The 26,429-nt window shown below is 37.6% G+C and overlaps 1 protein-coding gene across 4 annotated transcripts in view; it reads left to right on the forward strand.

The window, feature by feature from the left end:
- ABCA4 (ATP binding cassette subfamily A member 4) overlaps positions 1 to 26,429 on the forward strand; it is an 87,139-nt gene that overhangs the window by 32,403 nt on the left and 28,307 nt on the right. For 2 of the 4 annotated variants that reach the window (XM_015290703.4, XM_046944750.1), the window contains exons 14-29: positions 3,142 to 3,347; positions 4,094 to 4,270; positions 6,144 to 6,366; positions 8,134 to 8,355; positions 9,888 to 10,092; positions 12,727 to 12,825; positions 16,789 to 17,013; positions 19,453 to 19,630; positions 20,810 to 20,941; positions 21,687 to 21,826; positions 22,763 to 22,900; positions 23,149 to 23,336; positions 24,057 to 24,147; positions 24,764 to 24,969; positions 25,375 to 25,423; positions 25,935 to 26,176. In XM_015290703.4, the coding sequence (XP_015146189.1) occupies positions 3,142 to 3,347; positions 4,094 to 4,270; positions 6,144 to 6,366; positions 8,134 to 8,355; positions 9,888 to 10,092; positions 12,727 to 12,825; positions 16,789 to 17,013; positions 19,453 to 19,630; positions 20,810 to 20,941; positions 21,687 to 21,826; positions 22,763 to 22,900; positions 23,149 to 23,336; positions 24,057 to 24,147; positions 24,764 to 24,969; positions 25,375 to 25,423; positions 25,935 to 26,176 (2,721 nt within the window). The remainder of the gene's footprint in view (positions 1 to 3,141; positions 3,348 to 4,093; positions 4,271 to 6,143; positions 6,367 to 8,133; positions 8,356 to 9,887; positions 10,093 to 12,726; positions 12,826 to 16,788; positions 17,014 to 19,452; positions 19,631 to 20,809; positions 20,942 to 21,686; positions 21,827 to 22,762; positions 22,901 to 23,148; positions 23,337 to 24,056; positions 24,148 to 24,763; positions 24,970 to 25,374; positions 25,424 to 25,934; positions 26,177 to 26,429) is intronic. The other 2 variants (XM_040705039.2, XM_040705040.2) reach the window with 2 other exon arrangements.

Here is a 26,429-nt window from a genome sequence, read left to right on the forward strand (position 1 = left end):
ACACAAGCTCTGTTGCAATTTACCGGGGAAAAAAAAGCCTAGTTAGAGAATGTAGCACTTGTTTTGAATGCAATTCATGTTAAGGGAAACAGTTCCAGATTTTGTCTAGTAGACTACAAAATAAAATCTCTTTTCACTTCAAAGAAGCTGTTATTGCAACACTAATATGTCAGCTTGTATTCTTGCACAAGTTTTTCTTTCTTTCTACTCACAAAGAAAACCCATAAACACTTGTTTTCTCTTTTGAATCTTGCTGCTTCCTTGGCTGTACACCTCAGTAAGAGTCTGTACTGCTCCTCAGCCTAGTGCAGACACTGTACATTCTGCAGTGAAAAATCTTGATGAGATTACCTGTCTGTCACAGCTATGCTGGTGTTATTCCCTCCGATATGCCTGGAGAACTACATAAGATCTCCTGCAGCTGGCACGTGTTTCTTGAATAAAATTCTGGACCACCTCATCTCAAAGAAGTAGCAGATAGTCCTTCAGACACTGCAAAGACAGTTTTGATAATGGAAAAGACTAAGTCATATTGCAGGACTTTGCTGTAGAAACACCGATACTTTGAAAGTAACCGGACTTAGCACTAGAACTCATTTAACTATGTGGAACAAACCTATCCAAAAAAAAAAAAAAAAAAAGCGTATAGTTATCAGTCTAATTTGAATTTTCTTCTGAAATACAAAACGAAAAGTTTTTTCTGCCTTATTTTGCTTTCTCATAAAATTTCTTACAAAGCAAACCAGGATAATCAACAGTTGCAGAATGCGATGCTGAGTCACAAAGCAACAAAACAATTTTGTGAGATGTGAGTCTGTTAAATAACAAGTTGCTTGTAAGGGCACTGTAGTTATAGAATAATTAGGGGTTATTGGCCTGCAAGAAGTAATGAAGATGATCAGATGAAATAAGATAGCATTGTGGCATTTTGTGAGGGGAGGTAATTGAATACATATCTTCCCAGTCCACCGGGGAGTTAAACACTTCTACTCTCCAGTCATGTCTTGGTGATTTTGAAGGGAGGAAGCTAAAGGTACAAACAAAAATATCTGCTGTTTTATAGATAAATGATGGTGGAATTTGTAGAGTTATGACCTTTTTCTTACTGATGTCTGTTATGTAGGAATTAAATGAGGGGACAAAGGGGGCTTGGATTTTGATGACTTAGTGTCTAGTATGTGGACTTATAATAATACACTTAACAATAATGAGAGAGACTAAGAAAGCAAGCAGTTCGTTGCTCAGGGTAAACCATGTCTTATTATTGAGGTAGCCAGGGGATATGAACTTAAGCCAGCAGGTTAATCATGTGTAGGAGTTCAACAGGGATGCCATTTTATTGGTAAAATCAATCGACTATAGGACTGACATTAAATGATAAATTTGAAATAAAATAACAAAAAATTTCAAGATTTAAATTTATGCTCTGATTCTGCCAGCACTTCACTTGACAGAGTGCTTTTCAGCTGACACCCTTGTCTGATGTGCTTTCCTTATGGGAAGCATCCAGTCATTCTTCAGCTTCTTGGTGTTACCTCAGGCACTTCCTAGTCTTTGTCTGATAACATGAAAAAGGATAGAGTTTTGATTCAACTGGACTTCCAGAAAGCTTCAGTGGGCAGATATATTTTATAACTGAGCCCATCTAATTCAGATATTTGCCTGCATAAGGAAACCTTCCCAGTATAGTCCAAGTGATAGAGTTCACATCTCCATGACTGGATGATTACAACAATTGAAATATGTTTTAGAAAATGGTCTCATTCTATCTAATTCATAACACTGTATGTTTTGGCTGAACCTAGTACTGGCTATATGCTTTGTTACAGTGACATCTAAATTAATTCTGTCATGCTCAAACAGCAGCTTCTACCTTAGTAATTATCAGATTTGAAGGCTGTAATTCTCCACAGCAGGTCTAATAGCAGAATTTTTCTGTGCTTATTGTATGTTCAAAGTATAGCAAAATACTTGGGAGCAAGGAACTGAAAGGAATTAACTGGATAATCAGGTCTGTCCCTCAACAGTAACATGTAACCACAGCTATTTTACTCAGAAGGGATTCATAGTGCCAAGTCTATTTTTTTTATACCATAGTTTAGGTTTTCAGAAATTGTATGATCTGTAGTTACACTCCACGGTAAGAGATAAATGGAGATCATCCTTGCCTAGTGTCTTTGCAAGCTTATAGTTAAGTAAAACTCCTAAATAGTACTAAGAAGCCAGATTGAGATGAAGAAGAGATTTCTTTTTGATGCTAAATTTAATTATTTTTTATTTATAGCTTAACTAAGCAAGACAGTGTTTTGTCACAGTATCTGTAGCAGAGTCAGTAATAATGGGACTGTGTGTCTATAAGATACTTATTAGCCTAGGAAGCCAAATAGTGTGTTGCTCACGACTGCCTTAAGCCCTGCAAGGACTAGAACAGGATGGGGGAATCATCCTTTTTATCCAGAGGGCTGGGTATTTTTCCTCAGCTGTACATTGAGAACATTTGGTTAATCAGACAGATATTACCAGACCAGACAAGAGATGCTAGGAGAATTTATTAATGCATTTGCTTTTAATTCTACTCCCTCTTTGATTTCAAATGTCTCCCCAGTTTAATTTCCAAAACTCTCTCTGTGGGCACTCTGCAAAGCAGAAAAGGAAATGTCAGAGATGAGATATCATGTTTAGAAACTTACTGCCATAATGCATGAGGCAATTCAGTCCTTACCCTTTTATAAGTAGAGAAGAGTGTCTTGATTGTAAATGGAATTGAAAGATGGGATTTTAGCATTCTCTGCTCTTTGTAGGAAGATCCTTACTCTTAGGCATTGTTTGCAAATAATCATACAATTTCTTAGGTTGAAAAGGAACCCTGAGATCATTTAATACAACTCTATTAGTCAGTACAGTGTCAACTAGAATAGGCTGCCGAGTACCATGACCAGATGGGTTTTGAATATCTCCAAAGATGGAAACATTACATCCTCTATGGACATCCTCTTCCATTATTTGTCCACCTTCACAGTAAAATGGCTACTTCAGATGAAACTATCTACCTTTTCTATTGTCAGCCACTCATGTTTGCTTTAATATATAGCTCTTGCTAGCTTATTCCAATGCATTCATTATCTTTGTGATTATCTGTAGTGCTTGACCCTGGATAAATTTGAAGGTTATCATGATGAAACCCAGCTGACTCATCAAGCCCTTCATTTACTAGAGGAAAACAAATTCTGGGCTGGTGTGGTTTTTCCAGACATAGACCCTACAAGAAAAAGTCTTCCACCACATGTGAAATACAAGATTCGGATGGACATAGATGCAGTGGAGAAAACAAATAAAATCAAAGATAGGTAGGTGATGATTCCTTCTTGGTTATTCCTGATTATCACATGAGTATAAGCAATACAAGGACATTAGAATCTGCCCTGGAAACATGCATGAAATTCAATTGTATTCCCCAGTATTGAGTATGTAATGCAGAGCAGAATCCATCTCTACTTACCGGGTTCTAACACAAGTGGTATATCACTCATGTGACCATCAGACCAGGTAATGAGTGGGTGCATGGATACATGGCAAACAGAATGACTGTGTTCAGAATCTGTTCATTAATCTGCTGCAAGATGTTAACTGGCTCTATTAGAGAGAAAAGTGAACAAGGTAGACTCACATGAATTGCGATCCATCTCTCCTCCACCAGAACAGCAGAACTTCTCTACTATATCTCCTCAAATACTGCCACATAGAGGTCTGACGACTGAAATCTAACTGTTTCAGCTTAACATCTAAGGATAGTGTTACAAATAGTTATTTCTATTCTAAAACTATTACTCTGCAACATGAAGAATTTATGCACATTTTTGTGAAAAATTACTATTCTGTGTAAGTATGGAGAAAATTAAAGGAAAAAAAGAATGTTCTAGGTTATAAACTTTGTCAGTCAATGTGGCCTGACAGACCAAACTCTGGAAAAGGCAACTATGAGCAATGCCCCTACAACTTCAGTAGCTAAGATTTTTTTTTTTCCCTTTTTTTTTTTCCCCCCTCCTTAAAGTGACTGTTTACCCAAATGATTTCCATGTGAAATTTTTTTAAGGTATTGGGATCCTGGTCCAAGAGCTGATCCTGTGGATGATTTCCGTTATATATGGGGAGGCTTTGCATATCTCCAAGATATGATTGAGCATGGGATTATAAAGACCCAGACCAACACTGATGTGGCACTAGGAATTTATCTTCAGCAAATGCCATATCCATGTTTTGTGGATGATGTGTGAGTAAGAGCACTTTATTGCTTCAATTCTGATGACTACTTGATGTGATGGACACTGTAAGATTCCCAAGCATCACCTCTAACTATAGTCCTAAGGCATATATGCAAGAACAATAACTGAGACATAACTGAATGTATTTGTTCTTTTCCATATCCCTCCATAACTCAGACTCCAAAAGCCACCTTTGCCAAGCTTCTACCCCTAAACCCAGTCCTGGACTTTGCATCCAGGCAACCAGTATTCAGACCAAAAATGAACAAAAACCGCTGCCCCCTTAACAGCAAGGATAAATAACTAGTCAATTTTGGGTTTTGTTTGCTTTGTTTTAAGGCTTACGTTTCCAGAAAATAGTAATAACATAACCCAAGTTTTCACACTGTTTACAGCTGAGAACTCACTGTCAGCATGATACCCAAGTAAAATGCTTTGGTACCTAAAAGAGCCAGTCCTGGGTCTATCCCTATGTATTAAACAGGATCCAAAAAAACATTATTTTTCTGAAAGTTTTTAACTAACTCTAAAAACTGAACAGCACCTGCAGCAAAACTAAATGCAAAGCACTGACCTGTGTCAGAACCATCACTGTCTCCTTCACTTACTCATATAGGATTCCCTCTATTATAGTAAGCCTATTTCCCTAATTATATCTCTAAAATCTACCTTTATACCGAAAGAACAATTTTCTAAAGAAAAACTGAACAAACAATACAAGTCTTGGTAGAACTTGTACCTGTCTTTCTATCTCTGTAAGTTCTGAAGAATACAGCAACCCAGTCTCATCAAGTGTATTATCAAACCCTAGGCCTAGACTTAAATTTAGATATAACAGTTCCCACAGCTACGGTTTTTTGGTGCTTAAAGACATCCAGCTCTCTACAGGTCTTACAGAATCTCAAGACAATTTAGGCTCTTAGAACTTTTTCTTACAGAATCCTAATCCCTGAATGTTTTTCCATTTATAACTACATAAAGAATATTTGCAATAAAGCTGGATGTGTGCTGTCAGTTTCTGCTAACATCAGCCATTTTCCTTCCCATGTATATGATACAATTTTTAGCAATTACCTGATCTTACCTAGCCTTCTTTTCCTTAATTCCACTCCATTGATTTTTGTGTAGAATTACTGCTTTTGTCTTAAATATCACATAAATCAAATTCCAGGAATTTCTTTTCCAGAAGGAGAAAGATATTTTTTACTCAGAGGGTGAGAAAATGAGCCTCTTGGGTGCAGACGGTCCTCAGAGGAGCTGTGGTTGCTATAACCTTCCCGTTAGCACTGCCTGAACATGTGCTCTAGATGATGTGGTGCATGCTTTTCTGATTAGAATGTGCCTGTTCCAATGTTGCTCTCTACTACTGCAGTCTTATTATAAATCTCCCTCAAAAAAGAAAAAAACAAAAAAAAACCCTGTTACAGAAATCATTTTACCATTCATTCAATGTGTTTCTTTGCAGGCAATTCTAGTAGTCTGCAGATTGCAGACAGGTTATTTGACTTATCATTACCTGCCGGCCTGACAGATAGTTGCCCTGGCAAGGCTGATGTTTACTTCCTCCCTTCTGAGTATATCGCAGTACAGAATCTTCATTTGTGCAAAAGCTCTCTGAAGCCTACAGCAGTCACAGGCATATCAGAGCTGATATGCAAACCCTGTATTGCTCTCTGTAGAGAGTTTGCTTAAGTGAAGCAAATGCATGCCTATGGTGAAAGTGCGTGTTGCACTATGCATAGCCTAGTTTTAGACTGAGAATTTCCAGTCCCGTGTTTAATAAAATGCATTCTTTCCTACTCTTTTCCTTTCTGTTCTTGCTTTTCATCTTAATATTTGTCTGTTAGATTTTATTCATCTCTCTTTTCTTGCTTTTTGTAGCTTTATGATAACCTTAAACCGCTCCTTTCCCATCTTCATGGTGCTTGCTTGGATATATTCCGTTTCCATGACTGTGAAGAGTATAGTTTTGGAGAAGGAAATGCGTCTAAAGGAGGCTATGAAGAACAGAGGCGTCACTAATGGAGTGATTTGGTGCACTTGGTTCCTAGACAGCTTCTTCATGATGGCTGTGAGCACATTCCTCCTCACAGCACTGATTATGGTAAGAATTAACACATAAAACAACAACAAAGAAAAAACACTCCCTTTTTGCGGTGTTGATACTAATTCACTATTGGAAAGGTATAGTAGCCATTCATAGAGAGGTGGGAGCAGCTGGTGACTTGTTCTGAACACAGCATACAGGAAGCACGTTCTTGTAAACAATCCTCAGTACAGCACCAGCAGTTAGCAGAGATGGAAAGTGAAATTCACCAGAAAGATTTTATGTGAGAGCCCTCACAAAACAATGCATCTAATTAATTACTCTGTATATTGTTTTCTTATAGACACAGTTCCTAATAAATAATAATTTTTGCTTTATGTAGAAGGAATTATTACATGAGGAGTCTTTATCTTGAAATTTGTTGCATGTGATTCATTTATAATATTCAGTGCTTGTCTGCTTAGAAACTATAGCACTAATGTGATGGAAAAAAATGAAACAGCTACGTCATTTCCCTCTCTGGCTGAATTGCTTCGACTTCTGTAATGTTTCAGAACAGGTTGGGTCTCATCTTTAAGGCCCACCTCCTACCTCTTTAACTTCCTGGCTGCTGTATTTAGTTAGACACATCAGTAACATTTTGATTGGCAGGAGTGGCTTTGTATCTATTCTAATATGGAGAACTGGTATTGTTATAAATTCATAGTAGAAATTCAACATTTTGTATCTTAATCAAGCTACCCTAAAGATGTGTTGTAGTACTTTGCAGTGCCATTAGATCTATCCATTGGATAGATAAAGGAACCTTCTTTCATTCCTTTCATTTGCTATTCTGGTTTAATTAAAAATGAGAATGTAGTTAATATCAGAGAGGAATGTGGTTATAATTACAATTCACTTTGCCTCCTGAATTTCACTATGCCATCATGAGACAGATTTGTAAATACATTCTTATGAGAGATTGCATCACTGCATCTTTGTTGATAAAGAAATCAGTCTCACAGGCCCACAATGATGAGACTGATTTATAGCCTCAAGGAGTTATTTTCAGCCTTTTATAGATCTTAAGATAATGTTGAGCCCAATAAATAGATCTCAGCGTTGTTTTATAAGTAAATAGATATTCCGCAGCAGTCTGTGCTCCTCCTGACAGAGCATGTTTCATCTACAAAAGTTATAAGGAAGAAAAGTCAAAAGATATCTTGTGGGTTCCTTAGTACACAAGGAGCTCTGAGAAACTGCAGTTGTTTTCCTCAGCAGTGATAGCCTTCTGGAATTAGAATATAATTTATGCTCCGAAAGTAGTGATTTATAATTTTCCTGTTATATTTTCTTCAGATGCATTTTTTTCAGGCTTTCTTAGATAATCTTTCTTGCACGTTGAACAAATGAACTGGGGAGAAGATATGAGATCGGTGAAAAAATTCTTAAGACAGTTCAGATGGTTTCATTTAAAATAAGAGAATTTCCACACAGGCACATCTTGCTTGGAATTATTTACATATTAAGACAAGGAAAGAATGTGTTTTCAGTCAGCTGCATTCTTAATTCAGTCATTGAATACAAATATGAACTTCACAGTCTGAGGTTTGACCTGAAGTCACAATCCAAAAGCAAGGATAAATTTAGATGAAGGATTTTAGTTGTTATTGTAATGACCTCAAGTGCTGAATCATTACTGGCTAGAAGAGTTTAAAAAAAAAAAAAAGAGAGAAAGATTGACTGTTATTGCTCATTACAGGTTATGTCTCATTAGAGACATTTTCTAGTAGTTCAGAACGTGGGTAGCACTCTTAAATTAATCTGTTTTCCTTTTGCTTACAGCATGGCCAAGTCCTGCATTATAGCAGTCCTCTTCTCTTCTTCCTATTCCTACTGACATTCTCTACAGCCACCATAATGCAATGTTTCTTGTTCAGCACCTTTTTCTCCAAAGCAAATCTGGCAGCTGCCTGCAGTGGTGTCCTGTACTTCACCTTGTACCTGCCTCACATTGTCTGCTTTGTCTGGCAAGATCGCATCACTGTTAATCTGAAGATCCTAGCAGTAAGCCTTTCACTCATATAGTATCTTTGGGTTCAAATTTTAGGTGCCCTGCTCACTATCTATGTGTGAGTAACAAAGCACTGCGTACCTCATCCTCTCAGCTTTTTTCATTCATGGGAACAGATGCTTCTAGACCTCTCTCAAATAACTAAAGACTGAAAGAGAATAGGCTTTTTTAGCAGGGCTAGTGACCAAGAAGTAACCTTATGGCTTTTAGAAAATTCAGTAAAAATTATTTTACTTTCTGAATGTTAGGTAATCAGCACAGTTCAAAACGTTTTGAATAATTCCTATAATTCAAAGCAATTTTCACTTCTGGCATGTTTAATAAATAAAAAGGCAATAAACAGAAGGGGTTGTCTTTTTCATATGCTCTAACCCAGTTGCGGAGTAAAATAAGGTGGAGAAGAGCTCGTGTTCACGTTGTTCTTTACATGAACTTAGAGGTAGGATTTGAAAACAAACATCAAAGCTTTGGCAAATATCTTGCTGTGAAGCTCAAAACTTTACTTTTCTATAAAGCAGAACTATGAGCATGCAGAATTATTCAGATTGATTTTCTTTGGCACAACGAATCAGAAAGAGGGAAAGGGGAATTAAATGCAGTCTCCCCATCTCTGCAGAGAATTTTGAAAGCTTAGGTACGAAATGTATTGACTTCTACTCTTATGTTAGGGAATCTATATAGATGGAGTGTATACCATTTTAAGTTCTACAAGTAGAAGTAATACAACACAAACAATTCTGTCATTAAGTCAGGAACTGAGTTAAGTGGGCCCATGACAAGTTCCGATTTGAGAAGAAATTTTGAAATTTACTCACAATCTGAGCATAAAGGTAAACCTCTTCTCACCAAAAAGCGAAGGATGTCAGAACCAAGAAAGGATGTTTGCAACTGGAAGCAGTGAATGCTTTTTTCTGTTCCTGATATGCTTGGTCATCTTATATTTGTCCTTCAAAGACTGGCCTCTGAAGAACAGCTAATTACAATGAATACAGAAAGGCTGTGCATGTGGATGAGTGTCTGAAAATATTTTTTTTTAGGACAAGTAAAATAATTGAGCAATGAGTGATAGTTGAAAACCAACCATTATTCTGAGCATCTGGTGTGCTTTGTGTTGTTACTGACACTGAACTTATCTCATACACCCAGGCAGTTTATTTCTTCAGTATAGACAAAATGTATATGTCAGATTTTCTGAGTGGAGACATTCACATAAAAAAATCTTTAAAAGATCCCATATTACTTAAGAAAGGTTGACTTTAATCTGTTAGAGCTAATCATGGCTAGGAATTGCCACCATTCAGGTGGATCATCATAATCAGGGGATTAGACATCTGATAATTAAGATCCAGTCTGATAATAAATATCCAGTCTGATAATAAAGTGAAAACATTTTTTTCTTACTATTTTTAATGTTCTTATGCAGTATTAAGTTTTGAAGTCCAGTCCCTAAAGGTCTTCTCTTTTTATGCTTTTGTTTAAAAGATGCCCCTCTGTCTGAATTAATATCATTTTTTCTTTTTTCCAGAGTTTGCTTTCTCAAGTAGCTTTTGGTTTTGGTACAGAATACTTGTCACGCTATGAAGAGCAAGGTCTTGGCCTACAGTGGGGTAACATCAGAACCAGTCCCTTGGAAGGAGATGAATATAGTTTTCTGTTTTCCATTAAAATGATGCTTTTTGATGCTTTTCTGTATGGAATACTTTCTTGGTACCTTGATCATGTTTTTCCAGGTATGCCAGTTTCTTACTCGTATAGAATAGTGGTAGTTGTAAATTATATTAATCTAATCAGTTTCTGAGTATTTCTCTTTCAGAAACAGAGTATTTGGCACTCTAGGCCATGAGTCTTACTCTTTACGGGCCCACTGGTATATAAAGAGCTTCTCCTTTTTTCTCTTTTTTCTTTCTCCCGTTTTACCCCTGATATGGAGGAAAGAGGAATGATGGTGCAAGTTCTGGTTCTGTGCTAAAATTTAAATAGAAATTAAATTAACAAAAATATCTTCAAAGTCAATTTATGTGCATATTTCCCTCTTGAGAAGTTCTAACCATTTCTAATGAGACTTTATCATCCTCACCCAAACATTTTAAGAATACCAAAATAATGGTATTAGTTCATAAATATACTGGCCATAAATATAATGGCCACGTTAGGCCAATCCTTTCTTAAAGAATGGTACTATTTTCTGAGAGGTACTGGTTCCTAGACAGCTGTGAAAGTTTCTTCATGGATTTTTTTTTTTCTTAATGGGCATCCTGATTCTAGTTGCAAATTCACAAAAGGACTTTCTTGGTTATCAATAACAAAGTTTAAGGAATTTCTCTATGAGAAAATTGTTTATCTTTGTAGCTTAAGTGATTGTCTTTCCTCTTATTGAATATTATTACACAACAATAAATGCAGACTCTTATGCTATGCAAGTGAGCAAGCTTTATTTCATTAATTTTCTGCTCTGCATGTGAACTGCAGTTCCAGAATGTGTTTCTTGGCAGATGACTATCTCCAAGACACTCTTTTCTTTGATTGTGTGGTTACTCAGACTTGGAGGTCTTGCAGATTTTCTAGCTGCAAATTAAAATAATTGGTGGCTACAGTAAGATAGTGCTTGTCTGAGCACATCACTTAGAATACTTAATCCAAAGCAGGAAAAGTATGGATTTTTTTAAATTGCTGTATCTGTATCTTTTGCTTCAGATTAAAATATGGCCTGAATCTTTCTGTTTTTGTGTCCCTTCCTAAGTGAGCTATGCTATATCAAATTAATACCTTTTTGAATTTTAACAAACATGTCCTCCCAAAGAAGTTTAATTCAATTTATTATTTATCTTTTTATTTTCAAAGCTTATATGGAGTAACTTTCCTAAAAGTCCTTTTTTTGGACAAGCCTGAGTTGCAGATCTGGTGTTCTTGTTTTTTATTTTTTAAGTATGCATAATGTACTATTTCCATGAACACAACAAAACTTAAACAGCAGGAGAAAGTTTCTTTGCTTGCTTTTCCAAGTATATCTTTTTCTGACAGCACTTGACACAAAAGTAGTATTTCTCTGCATTTTCATCCAGTAGCTTCAGTTCCTTCCAGTATTTGTTTTTAGTACCACCTCATCTTTCTTTCCTGTGTTTCTCTGATGTTTTGCTTAGCATTTCTCTCTTATAAACATGTAGCCCTTCCAAATCCATGTTGTAGTGGACTGTGTGAGTTCCCTGGATAATCCTATAAATCATATGGATCAGCTCCTGCTCAAGTTTTTTTTTCTGCTGATGATCACCTGTTGACAAGCTGGTCCTCTGGCTATTTAAGCATTCTGCTCCATAATGGAGTTTACTTGCCTTTTTGCATTCATCCTGAATGAGAAGCAGTTGTTTTTGTCACCAGCTTCAAAAGGGTATAATTACAGTCTGTAACAAGTGCAAGGCAAACTATTTATGAATGCAGATGAGGTATTTGTGTGTAGTAATGGGAGCACAATTGGTTGCCTGACATAAAGGCTATTTTTTATGTCAGAAAAAAATACAGACGCTTTCATAAACAGTTTTTCCGTACAGAAAAACTGACCACCTATTAATGAGCATCAAAAATTCTAATTGCTTATTTTAAATAAATAACACATGATCAATAATGTGTAGGTTCACAAGCATGCTTATTTTAAATACCACAGCTCAGATCCCTATATTCTATGAATCAATAAGATCCAAGAACATGGTGTTGACTGGCACTAACTCTAGTCTGGTCCTACAAGTACTGATAATGTTACTGTACTTTCTTTTTTCAAGCTTTTGACTGAAAAGGTCTGTTTCCGTTTAAAAAAAGGTTTACTTAGTTGGCATTTTTTCCCAGAAAGCTGTGTGTGCTAAAAGAGCGGCTAGAGTCTCTTTTCTCAGTGCCAGTTTTGAATAAAGGCCCAGTGTAATAAATGGAAGTATGGTGAGATTTTTGCTCATGTCAGCTCTTGAGTGTTGAGGGGAAATTAAAAGAAAATGATTCAGTGAGGCTGGGATCCCATCTAAAGTAATCAGGATGTGCCTTGGCAACTGCTGCCTGGTTGACAAGGTTTCAAATTGTCCTCAGGTAGAGAATAGCTTCGTTCTGTAACTAAACCATATTTTATTTAATAAAATATAGGGCTAATCAGATCACATATTTTCTGAATTCTTTACTCCTGTTCAAAAAAAAAAAAAAAAAAGCAAATAAAATCTGTTCTACCAGGTAGTTAGTCAGCAATTTGGCCTTCTGATATCTAATGCTATGACTACTAATGCAACTGCAGGTGTTTGTAATTATAATTCAGATTTTGTCCAGATTAATTTGTGCTCATTGAAGAATGTGCTTACAAAGTACACATCACCTTCTTATTTTTCTTGCAGGGGAATATGGCCTACCACAGCCTTGGTATTTCCCTTTGCAGGAGTCTTACTGGCTTGGTTCCAGAAATCCCAAAGCTGAAAAAACAGCAACAGCTGATGGTGAGTTCTTTTAAAACTTTGGTATTTAGAAATAATTTGAAAACCGCTAATCTGCTTAGAGGTGGCTGTACAACAACATTTCCAATACACAAATTGCAGCAAAGATTAGGGACAGCCATGTAATGGGAATCTCAGTAGGTGCCTTTGAACTTCTAGTGGCCTGCTATTATAAGGGTTGAGAGAGGTGAGTCAGTATTCCATCAGAGAGCCTTTAAAGCTTGGGTTAACAAGCATCATCAACCTCCCACTCTCTAACTAAAACCTTCTGAGACATTCGAGGAGTTCTTATTGCCCAACATAGCATTTGTTAAATTAGTTAGAATGAAACAGTGATGATCTTGTTTATGCTGAGACTCCCACATCTATCTAAACCTGATTATTTTCTAATTGAAACTAATATAACTCTGTTTCCTTTTGATTTGTAAGCAAGATCAAAACTGATGTTACCCTTGGACCAATTTGAGTGAGTCCTGAAGTCCTGCTTTTGCACTTTTTTTCTGTGCACTTATACTGACATAGTAAATAGGTAATATTTTGTAGGTGATTATATTCAAACAGAAACTAATGTATAAAGATGACTCATGTCCGGAAAAGAGGCTTGCTGAAGATAGTATTTTGAAACCTGTCTTAAATTGACAAGTAACAGTGAAATTAATCAAAATCTCAGACGAAAAAATAATTCCTTCAGTCTTTTCATTACTATATTCATTCTTCATCGATTCAAACTACTGTCAAGACAGCCTCATTTCAAGGGAGTTAGTTAATCCTATCTGTAAATATGCTGATAATACATCCACAGCTCATGTTCCCTCAGAAAAGGGGAGGCCATAACGTTGTTCTCTTTGAAGAGGCTTTGTCTTATTGTACGTTCTGAGACAATGAACAAGTTTTCCTTTAGACTTTCTGTGAGGTTATTCAGAGTGATAGAGGCTTGTCTAGGTCATTATAGAGTCTGTTAACTGTTTGTGCTTTGCAACTGTTGTCCACCAGTTTAGAATATGTGTAGGGAGGAGGAGGAAAGAACTGAAGGAAGACTTGGAACATGTCATGTTTATGGATGAATGACAAACTTTTCAAAGTACAGATGCCATCCAATATATCTCATTGCCTTTCTGTGGAATTTGGACATATCTTGCACAAGAGCTCCTCAAGTATCTAAAATTTGAAGCATAGTTGCTTGCAGGGCTTTACCATTACTCAGCTTAACCTAAATTTAGTTAAAAAACAAATTTTCTGCATAACTTACTGACTCTTAAGTTCTGTGTGTTGTTAATGTATTTCCAGTACAAGAGAAACATGATTTTTTTAGGCTTGAAAATACCAAAAGATTCAGTTGCTCAGGTAAGTCTACAACAGAAAAGCTAGTGGCCTCTTTGTTATTACCAGTTTTTACTATTATTTTTCTTATTGCTTAAAAAAAAAAAAAAAACAATTTGCCTAAGTAAAGCCTAGAGTTTATTTTGTGAGTGAAGTTATAACAGATAGCTGAGCTGACCTGACAGTTCATTGTTGAAAAAAAAAAAAATGGCACAGTCTTGTCATCTCTTCTGCAGATCTCATCCTCGTTCTGTTGATGCTATCGTCAGTACCTAGTAAGGTTATAAGGTAGATCCTTTTTGGAAAGCAAGTATCTGAAGGACAAATTTATAGTAAATAAAGAACATGGATTAACCAAGAGCAAATCATGCCTAACCAATTTGTTTTTCTTCTGTGATGAAAACACTGGATTACTGAAGACAACGAAAGCATTGGATGTCATCAAACCTTTAGCAATGCCTTTAGTGTGAATTCCTGTAGCATTCTGATAGCCAGATTAGTTGGATATAGGCTGCTTGGGTGAATAATAAAGTGAGTAGAAATTTGTCTTGACTGTTGGGCCCAAAGGAGTGTGAACAGCAGTACAAAGCCTAGCTGAGAACCAGTCAGTGGCATCCTCATGGACTGATATTGAGGGTCGATACTGTTCAATGTCTTCAAATTTGAGTGATGGAGAGAGTGCACCCTGAGAAAGTTTGTGGAAGATACCAAGTTGGAGGAAACAGTGGAGCACAGGGCACTATTTCAGAGGGACCAAAGCAGGCTGCAGAAATGTCTTTGTAGAAACCTTACAGAGTTCAACAAAGTAAATGCATAATACTGTATCTGGGATGGAGTAACCCCATACAACAGTGCAGAGAGTTCACAACTTGGCTGGCAGGTATCTTTGTAGGCCAGGTCTGGTGGACAACATGTTGAACACGAGCCATCAAGTGTGCCCCTGTAGCCAAGAAGACCAACTGCATCCTCAACTTCATTAGCAATAGTGTAGTCAGTAGTTCAATGGAAATGATCATTGTAATCTAGTCAGAGTTTGTGACAGTGTACTTGGAATACCAAGTTGTCCATTTGGGCATCCCCAGTGAAAGGAAGACATTTAGCTAATGGAGAGAGCTCAACAAAGAGCCACCAAGTTAATTAGAACCTGCAGCACATTACAAATGAGGAGGTGCTGAGAGATCTGGATCTGCTCAGCCTTAAGAGAGAAGGATAAGAGAGAGCCAGACTTCTCAGAAGTGCCCAGCAGAAGGATGAAAGGCAATGGATAGAGTTGGAAAACAAGAATTCTGATTCAATACAAGAAAAAAAAATCTATACTGTGAAGGTACTGTCAAACACTGGAACAGGTTGCCCAAAGAGGCTGTAAAATCTCTGTTCTTTGAGATAGCTATCCTGCTTTAAGCTGGGCCAGTGTTTTATGCCCTTGGAAGCCCCTTCTGATATAAATTATTCCATGAATATCTGAGCTAGCATTAAGGCATGAAGATATTTATAACTAAAAACTGTTCTGTCCTCCAAATAACATTGCCTTGAGTTTTCTCGAGCATGGACCATTGGAAGGATCAACTTTATCTGATGAATTCCTGTCTAGGAAATATATGATTCTTACCTATTTCTCTGAAGAATTAAGATTCTTCAGTTCCTCAGCTTACATGAACAGATGTAAAGCTTCTCTCAACACTTATGTTTTCTTTCAAGGGTAACACTAGGCATTTTCTTTTTTTGTCACAGCTCGTTAATACATTGGAAAGAAAATAGGATAAGGAAATATCAGATAATGAAGATGCAAGGCTGAAAATAAAACTAAACTGATATATCATTTGGGTAATTTTAAAGTCTTCTACAAAAGTTTTGTTTCACTTCAATGGGATTTTTCCCATTATTGGTGACTAGGTAAATTTGTTTATGATGTCATGTATCCATTTAATAATTTTATATGGCTTTGTGTACTATAATTCCTTAAAGCAGAAAGTTATGGTGAAGTTCCAATAAAATTTAGTCCCAGACTATCTGATAGTGCTAGTTGCATTCCAGGCTACCAGCTTGAATCTGTTTTGTAAACAGTTGCTTCAGGAGGTCCTTCTTCCTTTTTTTCATGTTTCAAGCCTGTCCCCATCAGTGATTCTGTGTGACTGCTCACTTTGTAGATGCAAGATCTTAGACCAAGTCGGGAAGCCAGAAATTCTTGTACAAAAAATAACACCAACTCATTCACTCTGGCCTGCAGCTAGTCTCTTAAGCTAAATAGTAGTTTGTTTTTTATTTAATCTTCTAATTTGTTTGTTCGTTTGTTTTTCCTCTGAGTCTCTATAAGCCTGGTAAATATTTGTATAGTTTTTGTCTTAGACTGGTGAATAATTTAGCCTGGAGCTGCATGGACTAAATATAAACGAATAAAATGTTCTACTCTTGTATCTATAGTTGCAGAATTGTCAGTTGTCTTCCTTAAATGCCTTTTCCTGACTCTGCAGCAGACTTTAAACTAGATGGCCTCAAGTACTGTGTTGATAGTTTCAGTAATGCGTTGTGATGATTTATGCTCCTGCAGAGCTCAGGTTTTAGGACTACCTCCTTTTCCTCAAAATACCTCTAAAGAGGAAAATTAGATTTAGTTGATTAAATGTTGGATATTTTTTGTTTATATAGAAAAAACTTCAGAGTCAGAAGGTTGTGTGGATCAGAAGGCCATGGATGGGGAAAGAAATGAAAGCCGAACAAAGAAATCTGAAGAACCTGAAAAGCAAGAAGAAAAGAATGGCAACCAGGGGAAGAAGGATGGTAAAAACAAACAATGTAAACACAAAAGAGAAAAAGAACTCGGCGAGCAGGGGAAGCCTAAGACAGATGTCCAGGACAAAGATGAAATGAATAGTAAGGAGAGAGAGCAATCTGAGTACTTCTCAGATACCGTACTCATTGTACTTAATAACAAAGTAGACATGGGAATGATTGGAGTCATTGCAGAGGGTAGTATGCAACTATCAAAGCTAAGATTAAGAGAGTCATTAATTCTCCTAGCTACTCTCTCACTGACTTCCCTACATTTGACGTCTCTCAAAATACTTTAGCCACCACCCATAGGAGAGTTTCCTTTAAAGAAATCTCTAATTTGTTTTTTACAATGGTAATGCAGGCTGTCTCTATAAAAAGTTAGCATTCTTGCTAAGGGAAGCCTCCAAGAGGCATACAATTACCTCCTAGGATTAAACAGAACATAACTTCAATATAAATACTTGTGCTGAGAGGAATATCGTTCCCTCCTGCCTCCTTTCCCCCCCACCTTTTCTTTGCCTATTTTCAGTGTGTATTGCATCTGAGGGTAAAGGCTGCTTTCAAAGGGATTTATCTGAAGTGCTGGGTATCTGTCTGTAGTCTTTTCTGATGCTGACATTAGCCGCCACCTAAGAATTACTGAATGACCTGTCTTGTTTTTAAGTGCCAGTGTCTTCTTTTGTGGAGAGCCAGTGTTTTCTGCATGTGATGCTCAGAGGAATGCATATGGGTTCTGTAGTAAAAGTAACCACTATAGACAGCTCTCCCTTGAGAAGCCGGAGATAAAAGTGGGGTCATCAGAGCTCCTCACGTAGGCACCAAGGACGTGCATTCAGGGTGAATAGAAACAGGACAGGACTTCAAAAGAAAAAAGGCAGGCAGAGGGCAAAGGTTACCCAGTCAATCTTCCCCTAGTATTGCCTTATCTTTGTGGTGCTGTATTCATCAACTCCCTGGTTCCAGATGCTACAGGGCCACAAAGGAAGGGCTTGGCCTATCACTGTAGGCACAAATAAGCTTTCCTTCCCTTTCAGCCAGCTATACAGGAGCTGAGAAATGGATGGAGATGCCAAGAGTAGACCTGGTATAATCCAAGGATACTTTTCAAAATGGCTTCATGATAACACTGGTGCTTTATGTAATAGTAATGGGGTGGGAAATAGTTATAATGGCTTGACTCTGGTGCAGACCAGCACTCGCAGAAGATAACAGAGCACAGCAGACAGTATAAATGGGTTCTAACTGCTTGATATACTTTGAGCATAATGCAAAGCCCCCATCTGCATCCCCTACAAATGCTGTTACGTAGTAGCAGACCTAGATTGTCCAAAATTTTTTGAGGACATAGAATCAGAGCAGAGGAATGTTCTCTTCTGCTCACTGCCTTTTGAGTGATGCAAAACAGTTACTGGGGTAGATCATAAGTGTTTGCCTCAGAACTTGTCAATAAGTCCTTCAGGCCCACTGAGTTAAAAGCCTAGATTCCTTCAAAAAGCAGAAGAAAAAGTATTTCATAAGCATGATTTTATTTCAAATAAAGCTACCTCATCTAGATGAGTTATTTCATCTGCTCCTTAGTATATACAGCTCTCTAGTGTACAATGTATTTGGGACTTTTCCCAAGCATTGTGTGTAATAACAGAGTCTTAAAAACCACTAATGGAGGTGGGGCTGGTTTCACCCAGATGATATTGGCTGCTCTCCCACAGGCCTGCTGGGTACTGAATGATTTAAGTAAGCTGCAATTGCAAAACAAACCTTCCTGCAAAGCCTTAAGTATTCTGTGTAAACAAAAGTGGATGGGAGGGTAGGGGGGAGGGGTGTCTTTATTTAAATTTCTCAACTTCCATAATTCATATTGCCCAGGGGCTTAATTTACTTCAAAGGAAATTTGTTTTGTCTAGAAGTCGATGCAATAAAAAATCTGATGGTACTATTTATAATAATGCATTTTTAATCCTGAGAGATAGCCATTCCGTGTTCCAGTTCATCTTAGGTACTGCCGAAGTTTTGAGCTGGCCTCAGCAAGGGGGTAAATTTTACCTACCAGGATTAAAGGCAAATGTTGTTTTTTAAAAGCATCATGGTAAAAGAATGCACAGCTGGGCAGATGATTTGAATGGCAGATTTCAGGCTGGCTGGAGAGGCAACATGCTGCTTGTTTAATGTAATCTCTCCATCTAAGTATCTGTAGACAACTGTCTTAAATAATCTTCTGCTACACAGTTTAAACAGAAAGCTTGTTCAGCTCCACCTGATCCAGTGAGTTTACCTCTCCATAGACTGTTGTACTTCCAGGCTCCTTTTCTTCTGCCACTCATACCTGGGTGAATATGAGTAAATTGAACTGCAGTTAAGAATTTTTTTTTTCGGTTAGATACAGGTGTGACTGGAGAATCTGGCCCTGGCATGTGATGCCATATTTTACTGGGTATATACTGTTGCCTCTGCACTTACTGGTGTGTCATTATCAAAGCAAGGATCAACACGTCATTGTATTCTTTTCTCATTCTTGATTTTTTTTATTTTCTTTTCAAGTAAATACCTTCTGTGAACCTGAGCCAACAGGATTGATTCCAGGAGTATGCATTCAGAACCTGGTGAAGATTTTTGCGAACAGGCCTAAGCCAGCAGTAGATAGGATGAATATTACTTTTTATGAAGGCCAGATCACAGCCTTCCTTGGTCACAACGGAGCAGGAAAGACAACCACCATGTAAGTCTGTATTTCAAAGCAGCAAATCCCTCGCAGTCCTCTGAGTCCTGAGGAGCAGCCTTCCCTTTCACTCTTCCCTTGTCTCACCACTCCTGTAGCTAGACTGACACATGACATCAAGTTTTTTCCAGACAAGGAAATGCTGCCCCTAGGCAAAGGGAAGGCTTTGGCTTGGACTAGCCAAAGCACTGAGAGGAAGGCAGTGAGTGAGGGACAAAAAATAGTGTAATTATAGAAAGTAAGAAGTAATTATTTCCCCCAGCATTCATTTTGAATGTCCAAATTCCCAGTAGGTGAAAAGGGAGAAAGGTATTCTGACTGATAAAGCTGTGGATAAAGCTGCCACAGGTTGCACATTTCTGGTTTTTCTGTCTGACTTTGTCAGTCATGGTTTTTTTGCCAAGGTTTATAAATTCAGACCCTCTTTAGACAAAATAGTTATGTACATGCAAGATTACACTGATATTAAAATAATCCTTTAGTTCTAGAACCCTGGAGTCCCGGGAAGCCAGACTTCAGGACTGTATTTGGCAAAATAGGATTAATTGGTGAACAAAGCGTTTAATCAGTCTGTGATGAGTTCACCAAATGTTGGAGGAATTGAAGTGTTTCAGTACAATGCTCTCTAGTTTTTAAATTTAAAAACACTATTATTTCAAATGCACTGTAAATTGCCTTCAAAATTTTATAAATGTTTCATAAATATTTTTTATTCTCTTGATTAAAACAAAAGTGTGTTTTGCTTTGAAATTTTGGAAACAAAAAAAATCCATTATACCATCCATTTGCAACCTAATCTTCTGCCCCAGTCCATCTCACAGAAAATAAGGGTGAAGGGCATGTGCCAATCAGCATGGCTAGAGACCTTAAAATATAACTGCACCTACTAGGCTTCATTTTAGACCCATTTGTACACAGGAGTGGTGTAACATACTTAGTAAATTACTCTGAAACAGAACCATACAGTTTGGTCTATCAGAAGTTTAACACATGAGCAGATCCACAACATTCTCATTACAAGTAGGGCAAGAGTATGTAGGTATATACTTTTTCATTATTTTTCTTCAAAGCCCTTGATAACAAGTCATCATGCTCCATCTAGTGGAATCATGCAAGAGGTCTTCCTAATCTGGAACAGAAGGATGCGTGAGTGGATATTGCCTCATTCTTTTTCCACAGGTCGATACTGACAGGCCTCTTCCCACCTACGTCTGGAACTGTGCTGATTGGTGGCCTGGATATTCAAACTCACATGGATTCCATTCGGCAAAGACTAGGCATGTGCCCTCAGTACAACATCCTGTTTAATCAGTAAGTATCATTCCATTCTAGCTTTCAGAGTAAAGGTATAGAAGTGGCTTATCACCAAAGCCTGTGTGGTTTCTCTTGCTGTGCTGGCAGTAGGTGTATCTCAGAGGTACTAACTTTTAACACACCTATAGGATAGCTGTTGTTGGTTCTATGTAGAATTCTAGTGTATCATTTAGCTGAGAACAAAGAAGGCTGCAAAGAAAATGACTGTTCTTGGTACTGTTTTTTTATGCTGTATTGTGGATTGGCAGGAGTTCAGCCTGGGGATTCATGCACTATATTTTAGGACACACTTTTTTTTCCTAAAGGAGAAAAATCTGGACCAACAGTGCAGCAGCAGGGTATTTTTATGCCCATTTTGCACTACCACCCAACAGTTGGCTACCTGATGATTTGCAGCCTCACTGTCACCAGTTTGTGGTCATTCCAGCAGCAGCATTTCTTCCTCAATGCCACCGCCCATGTTAGCTTCCATTTATTATGGCATACGGGTAGCTTGATGCCTGCTGTGCCTGTTCCTCTGGTAGCAGTTTCTACTTTGAAAAGGCAGAGGAAGGTCCTATGACATCTAAGTGAAGTGTGTTGATACTAAACAATATCTATGATTTAGATATGGGGTAAAGCATCCTGTCCTCCTTCAGAAAAAGTAAAACAAAACAAAATATATAGCTATTTTTTTGTTATTTGGAAAAAAATCTGCTGATTTGTTTAAATTGCCTTGGTGCCTTTCTGTCTGATTTCACAGCCTTACTGTAGCAGAGCACATCTTGTTTTATTCCCAACTAAAGGGGAGATCCAGGGATGAAGCTGAGCAAGAACTGGAAATGATGCTAGAGGACATGGGCCTCACTCATAAAAGGAATGAAGAGGCTCAGAATTTGTCAGGTGCCCTTCAGATTTTTTTGGAATTTCTTTTTCTGATGTCTTTTCCTTGCCTTTGAGTGAAGAACTCAAGTATTGAGTTCCATGTTGAAGGCTGTATTTTGCCACATCACTGTGCAGGTGATTGTCTTCACTCTCACAGAAATTGCTTAATGGAACTACACAAATAGTAAAGCTGACACTACCTTTCCTTAAAGTTTCTGCTTCTATATATATGACAAATTCAAATATGCTTAAAATTGTTCTATTTAAATGAGTATATCAAAAATATATCCATCAATGTAAAAAAATAAAAATGCATACAAAATACAAAGAGCAAAATACAGTATTATTTCAAGGCAAATGAAATATTATACCACCATAGAATCGCTAAGGTTGAAAAAGACCTCAAAGATCATCTAGTCCAACCATCCACCTATCACCAGTATTTCCCCACTAAACCATATCCCTTAATATCACATCTAACTGTTTCTTGAATGCAAGTAATTGGTCCCCTGGTCCACTTTTTGGGTCAATACAAATAATGCAGAATACTTCTTTAATTCTAGAAGTAAAAGTGCATGTAGTGTATCTGAATATACTCAATTCCAGATTCAAAAGTTGAATTCAATAAACAGTCAGGAGCTCTTACACTACTTTGTCCATCTTGCCACTGTAGAAGTTGGCCAATTTCACATGAGAACATGAAAAATCTCAGATCTTATGCTTCAGATCAGAACTAGAAAATGAAACACAGAAGTGATAAATTCTATTTAAAGGAATTTTGAACTTCACAATAAAAATGTGACTATTGATTCCACTTTGTAGAAGCATTTCTTTTTCAGGATGGATTTTGTTTTATTTTACCAATCTGTCCCAACTCTGGAAGACTCTGAAAGTTACATTTCTACCACCTGCGTTGTTCATCTCAGATTCCTGAATGTCTCTGTCCACTTGTAGGTGGAATGCAAAGGAAATTGTCTGTTGCCATTGCTTTTGTTGGTGAAGCAAAAGTGGTGGTCTTGGATGAGCCCACTTCTGGAGTTGATCCATATTCTAGGCGATCTATCTGGGATCTTCTGCTGAAGTACCGCTCAGGTAAGAGGTTTGAGTGAGTGAACTGAGTTTTTTTTTTTTTAAACCTCTCACAGACGCTGTACAGATACAGTGCCTGCTTTTTTAAACAATTATTAGTGCAGGACATATGTGCAAATAGGGTTTTTTGAACAGATGACTGCAGGTGTGGCGTACCATGAGTACAGGCTGTGGTACAGAAAAAATCCTGTATTGATTGCCAAAAATCATGCACCATTCTGAGTTCCTGAGGGAGTCCTTGTTCCTTCAAGGCAGAACCATCATCCTCTCAACCCATCACATGGATGAGGCAGACATTCTTGGAGACAGGATAGCCATCATATCCCAGGGGAAACTCTTCTGCTCAGGCTCTCCTGTATTCCTCAAGAACTGCTTTGGATCTGGCTTCTACCTCACCCTTGTTCGCAAGGTGAAGAACACCAGAACTGGAAGGAGCGTAGTAAGTATATGCACTTTCCTCCTTGTGTGTGTAATCTGAAAAGTTCATGTTTGTGCACTGCACCAAGGTAGAAAGCAATCAAGTGCTGCTTGAGACTGTAAAACTAACTTCAAAATAAAGAAAGCAATGACAAAGTTTGGTAACACCTCATGAAGTTATATGGCTGCATGAGAATATCTGCAATAATATTATCTGATTTTATACATATACATTCAGCAAGGCCAGCTAAGTGGACATGAAGCCTTCAGTGGTCTATAGTTCACTTTCTTCAGCTATGCATGTTAAAGCATTTACCTGTCAAGTGGTCTTTCTGCCTGAAGTACACTGACTGTAAACATGGTGTTCTGTTGGAACTAGCTCAAATAGCAGGCAAGTAGAACTTTAATTCACAGTAAATGAGCTTTCTACAGCTTGAGAAGTATGGATCTGGATTGTTTCTGCTGTTGGTAGCACTTTCAGTCTTAATACCAACATGATCTATATACTTATGGCCACTGTTCTTTGCATTTCCTCAGGCATTTGCATGTAATTTAGAACTGACAGACACAACTTTTACAGGAGGATTTATGTTGTCTGTATTGCTTAATCCAGTGCTCAAATTACTTTCAGTGAGATCTGTTCCAGATGACATACTTTTCACTGACTCAAACTGGTCAACTGTTACATCTTATTTGCATGGATCTGAAGAATTTTCATCCTTCTGTTGCTTGTTTGTGCTAGTCACTTTGTAGCTGTGGATCTCAGTGCTCCTGCTCCTGTTCCAGCTGTGCACTCATGGACAAAGAAGGAACTCAAGAGCAGGAACTAGGTGGTAAGAAGTGGGATGGTTTAGCATTCTAGCACGTGGCAATGTCTCCCATTGTGCTGCAGTCTCACCCTACAGATCATTGCTGCTGAGATCCACTTTTCCAGCACTTGTCTAACATTTGTATTTAATTGTAACAGTCAATAAAATTTCTTCATGCTTTTGCAAACCATTGTCCCTTTTTGAGAGAGAGAGAGATATAAATAGTCTCAGACACAGATGCTGAACTGAAAGCTTATGTGCTTTGGAAGTATAGACTAAATTTACAACAACTCTGCACCAAAATATGTAATTTGACAATGAAAACTGAAGTATGTCTAGAGCAAAGAAAAGTGGTTTTCTCAGAAAAAGTCATTTTCACCTTTTTATGTCAAAGAAATTAAGTAGATATTCCTGACGGTCTTGTTGTGTTTTACTACAGACCTGAAGTAGTTTCTTGCTACATTGTTCTTGAACCATAATTAGCAACGTGACCCAGTCAACCTAGTACAGGATTAACTGAGATACCTTTAAGTTACATCATAGAACAGTTTCTTTTTGTATAGTACAAGCAACAACTTCTGAAGTCATGCTTAGCATGATTATATAATCATCCTTGGAACACTGTTTTGACTTTTCACAGGAGATTTGAATGAACTAGCAGAAGTAATTAATCATCATATCCCCGAAGCAAAATTAATTGAAAATATTGGTCAAGAACTCGTTTACCTTTTGCCCAATAAACACTTTAAACAGCGATCTTATGCCAGTCTCTTCAGAGAACTGGAGGAAACACTGGATGACTTGGGACTTAGCAGTTTTGGAGTTTCAGACACACCACTTGAAGAGGTAACAGATTAAAATATTGATCTTACTGTAAGTCCCCAAAACATTTTCTGACACTGTTCCTGTTCTTTAACGAATAACCTTACTAATTCCTAAATATCCTTCAGTACCTAGTCACGTGTGCTGTGGCACACTCAGAGAATCATTAGAACGGGCATAAGGAAAGGATTCAAGCCTGTGTGTTAGCCTTGTGGAGCATAACTCATTAGCCTGAAATCTCTTTCTTTGTATCTAAGTTTGTTCACTTCTTTATTTTCTGAGATATTTCATGAGAGTAATAAGCAATACTGAACAGGTATCAACTTTTTTTTTTTTTTTTTTTTTTTGTGGCACATTAGGAGATGGTATTTGTGTTTCAGAGATCAGGTTAATGTTCTGTTCCTAACCAGACGTGTTTGTCTGTGGCAGGTTTTCCTAAAGGTAACAGCAGAAGCTGACCCTGAAGTGCAAAAAGCAGGTATAAATCTTTGTATCAGTATTTAATAAATTTTCTTGTGCTTGGTCTGTATTCTGAATACCAAGTATTAAGAAATTATCACCAAAATACGTTTGGTCAGCCAGCACCTGTTTTTAGGGCTTGACATGATATATGAGAAACCAGATGAAGTTAGCAGAAATACTTATTTGGATTGGATGAGATCCTTAGCAATGAAAGTAAAAAAGTAACATCCAGCCCCCACGTGTCAATTGTTTTTATAAGAAGTACTTTCCTGACCATTAGTCCACTAAATACATACATGATTAACTAGTTAATCCAGCCAAGTAAGAGTGTTAGCCTGTATGATGATGCTGGGTACAACCACATTGCAACAACTGTAATTAAAGCAATCTGGTGATGCGATATATACATTTGTTAAAATCTGGAGCTCAGTGAAATGTTTGTGCTGTCTGCATACATGGAAGTAATTATCTTCTCTGTAACTTTTCATCTGAATAACTCCTGTTATTAAGTATATTTCTTAATGTAGGAGACACTCAAGGAAACAATTCTACTCCTGGCAAAATTTCTACTGAGAACAGAACAGCTGAACAGACCCCAGTGGAAACCAATGACACTTCTCGAATGCCAGCAGGCATAGCAGGGGATCAAAATGAAGGCAAAGGGTCCCTGCAGTATAAAGGTTTTCAACTTGTACATCAGCAGTTCAAAGCACTGTTCATCAAACGGTTCCACCATGCCTCCCGCAGCTACAAGGATTTCTTAACGCAGGTATTGTCTCGTTGGTGTCCTTGAGTGTTTTCCCACAGTGTTCTCAGCACTGCCTTTCCCAGCACGGAGGTGCTGCAAATATTCCCTAGATGTTCTAATTTATGGTTCCAGCTGATCTATCTCTCACTGTTTTTCTTTCTGCCTGTAATCTGTAGTCCTCACCAAGTACTTGATTTAATCCCAACCAACCCAGCATTTTCTTTTTAACACAGTATAATTCTTCGACAACCAGAGTCTTAACTGAAATCATTGG

The sequence above is a fragment of the Gallus gallus genome, chromosome 8, assembly GCF_016699485.2.
Source record: "Gallus gallus isolate bGalGal1 chromosome 8, bGalGal1.mat.broiler.GRCg7b, whole genome shotgun sequence".
Taxonomy (NCBI): Eukaryota; Metazoa; Chordata; class Aves; order Galliformes; family Phasianidae; genus Gallus; species Gallus gallus.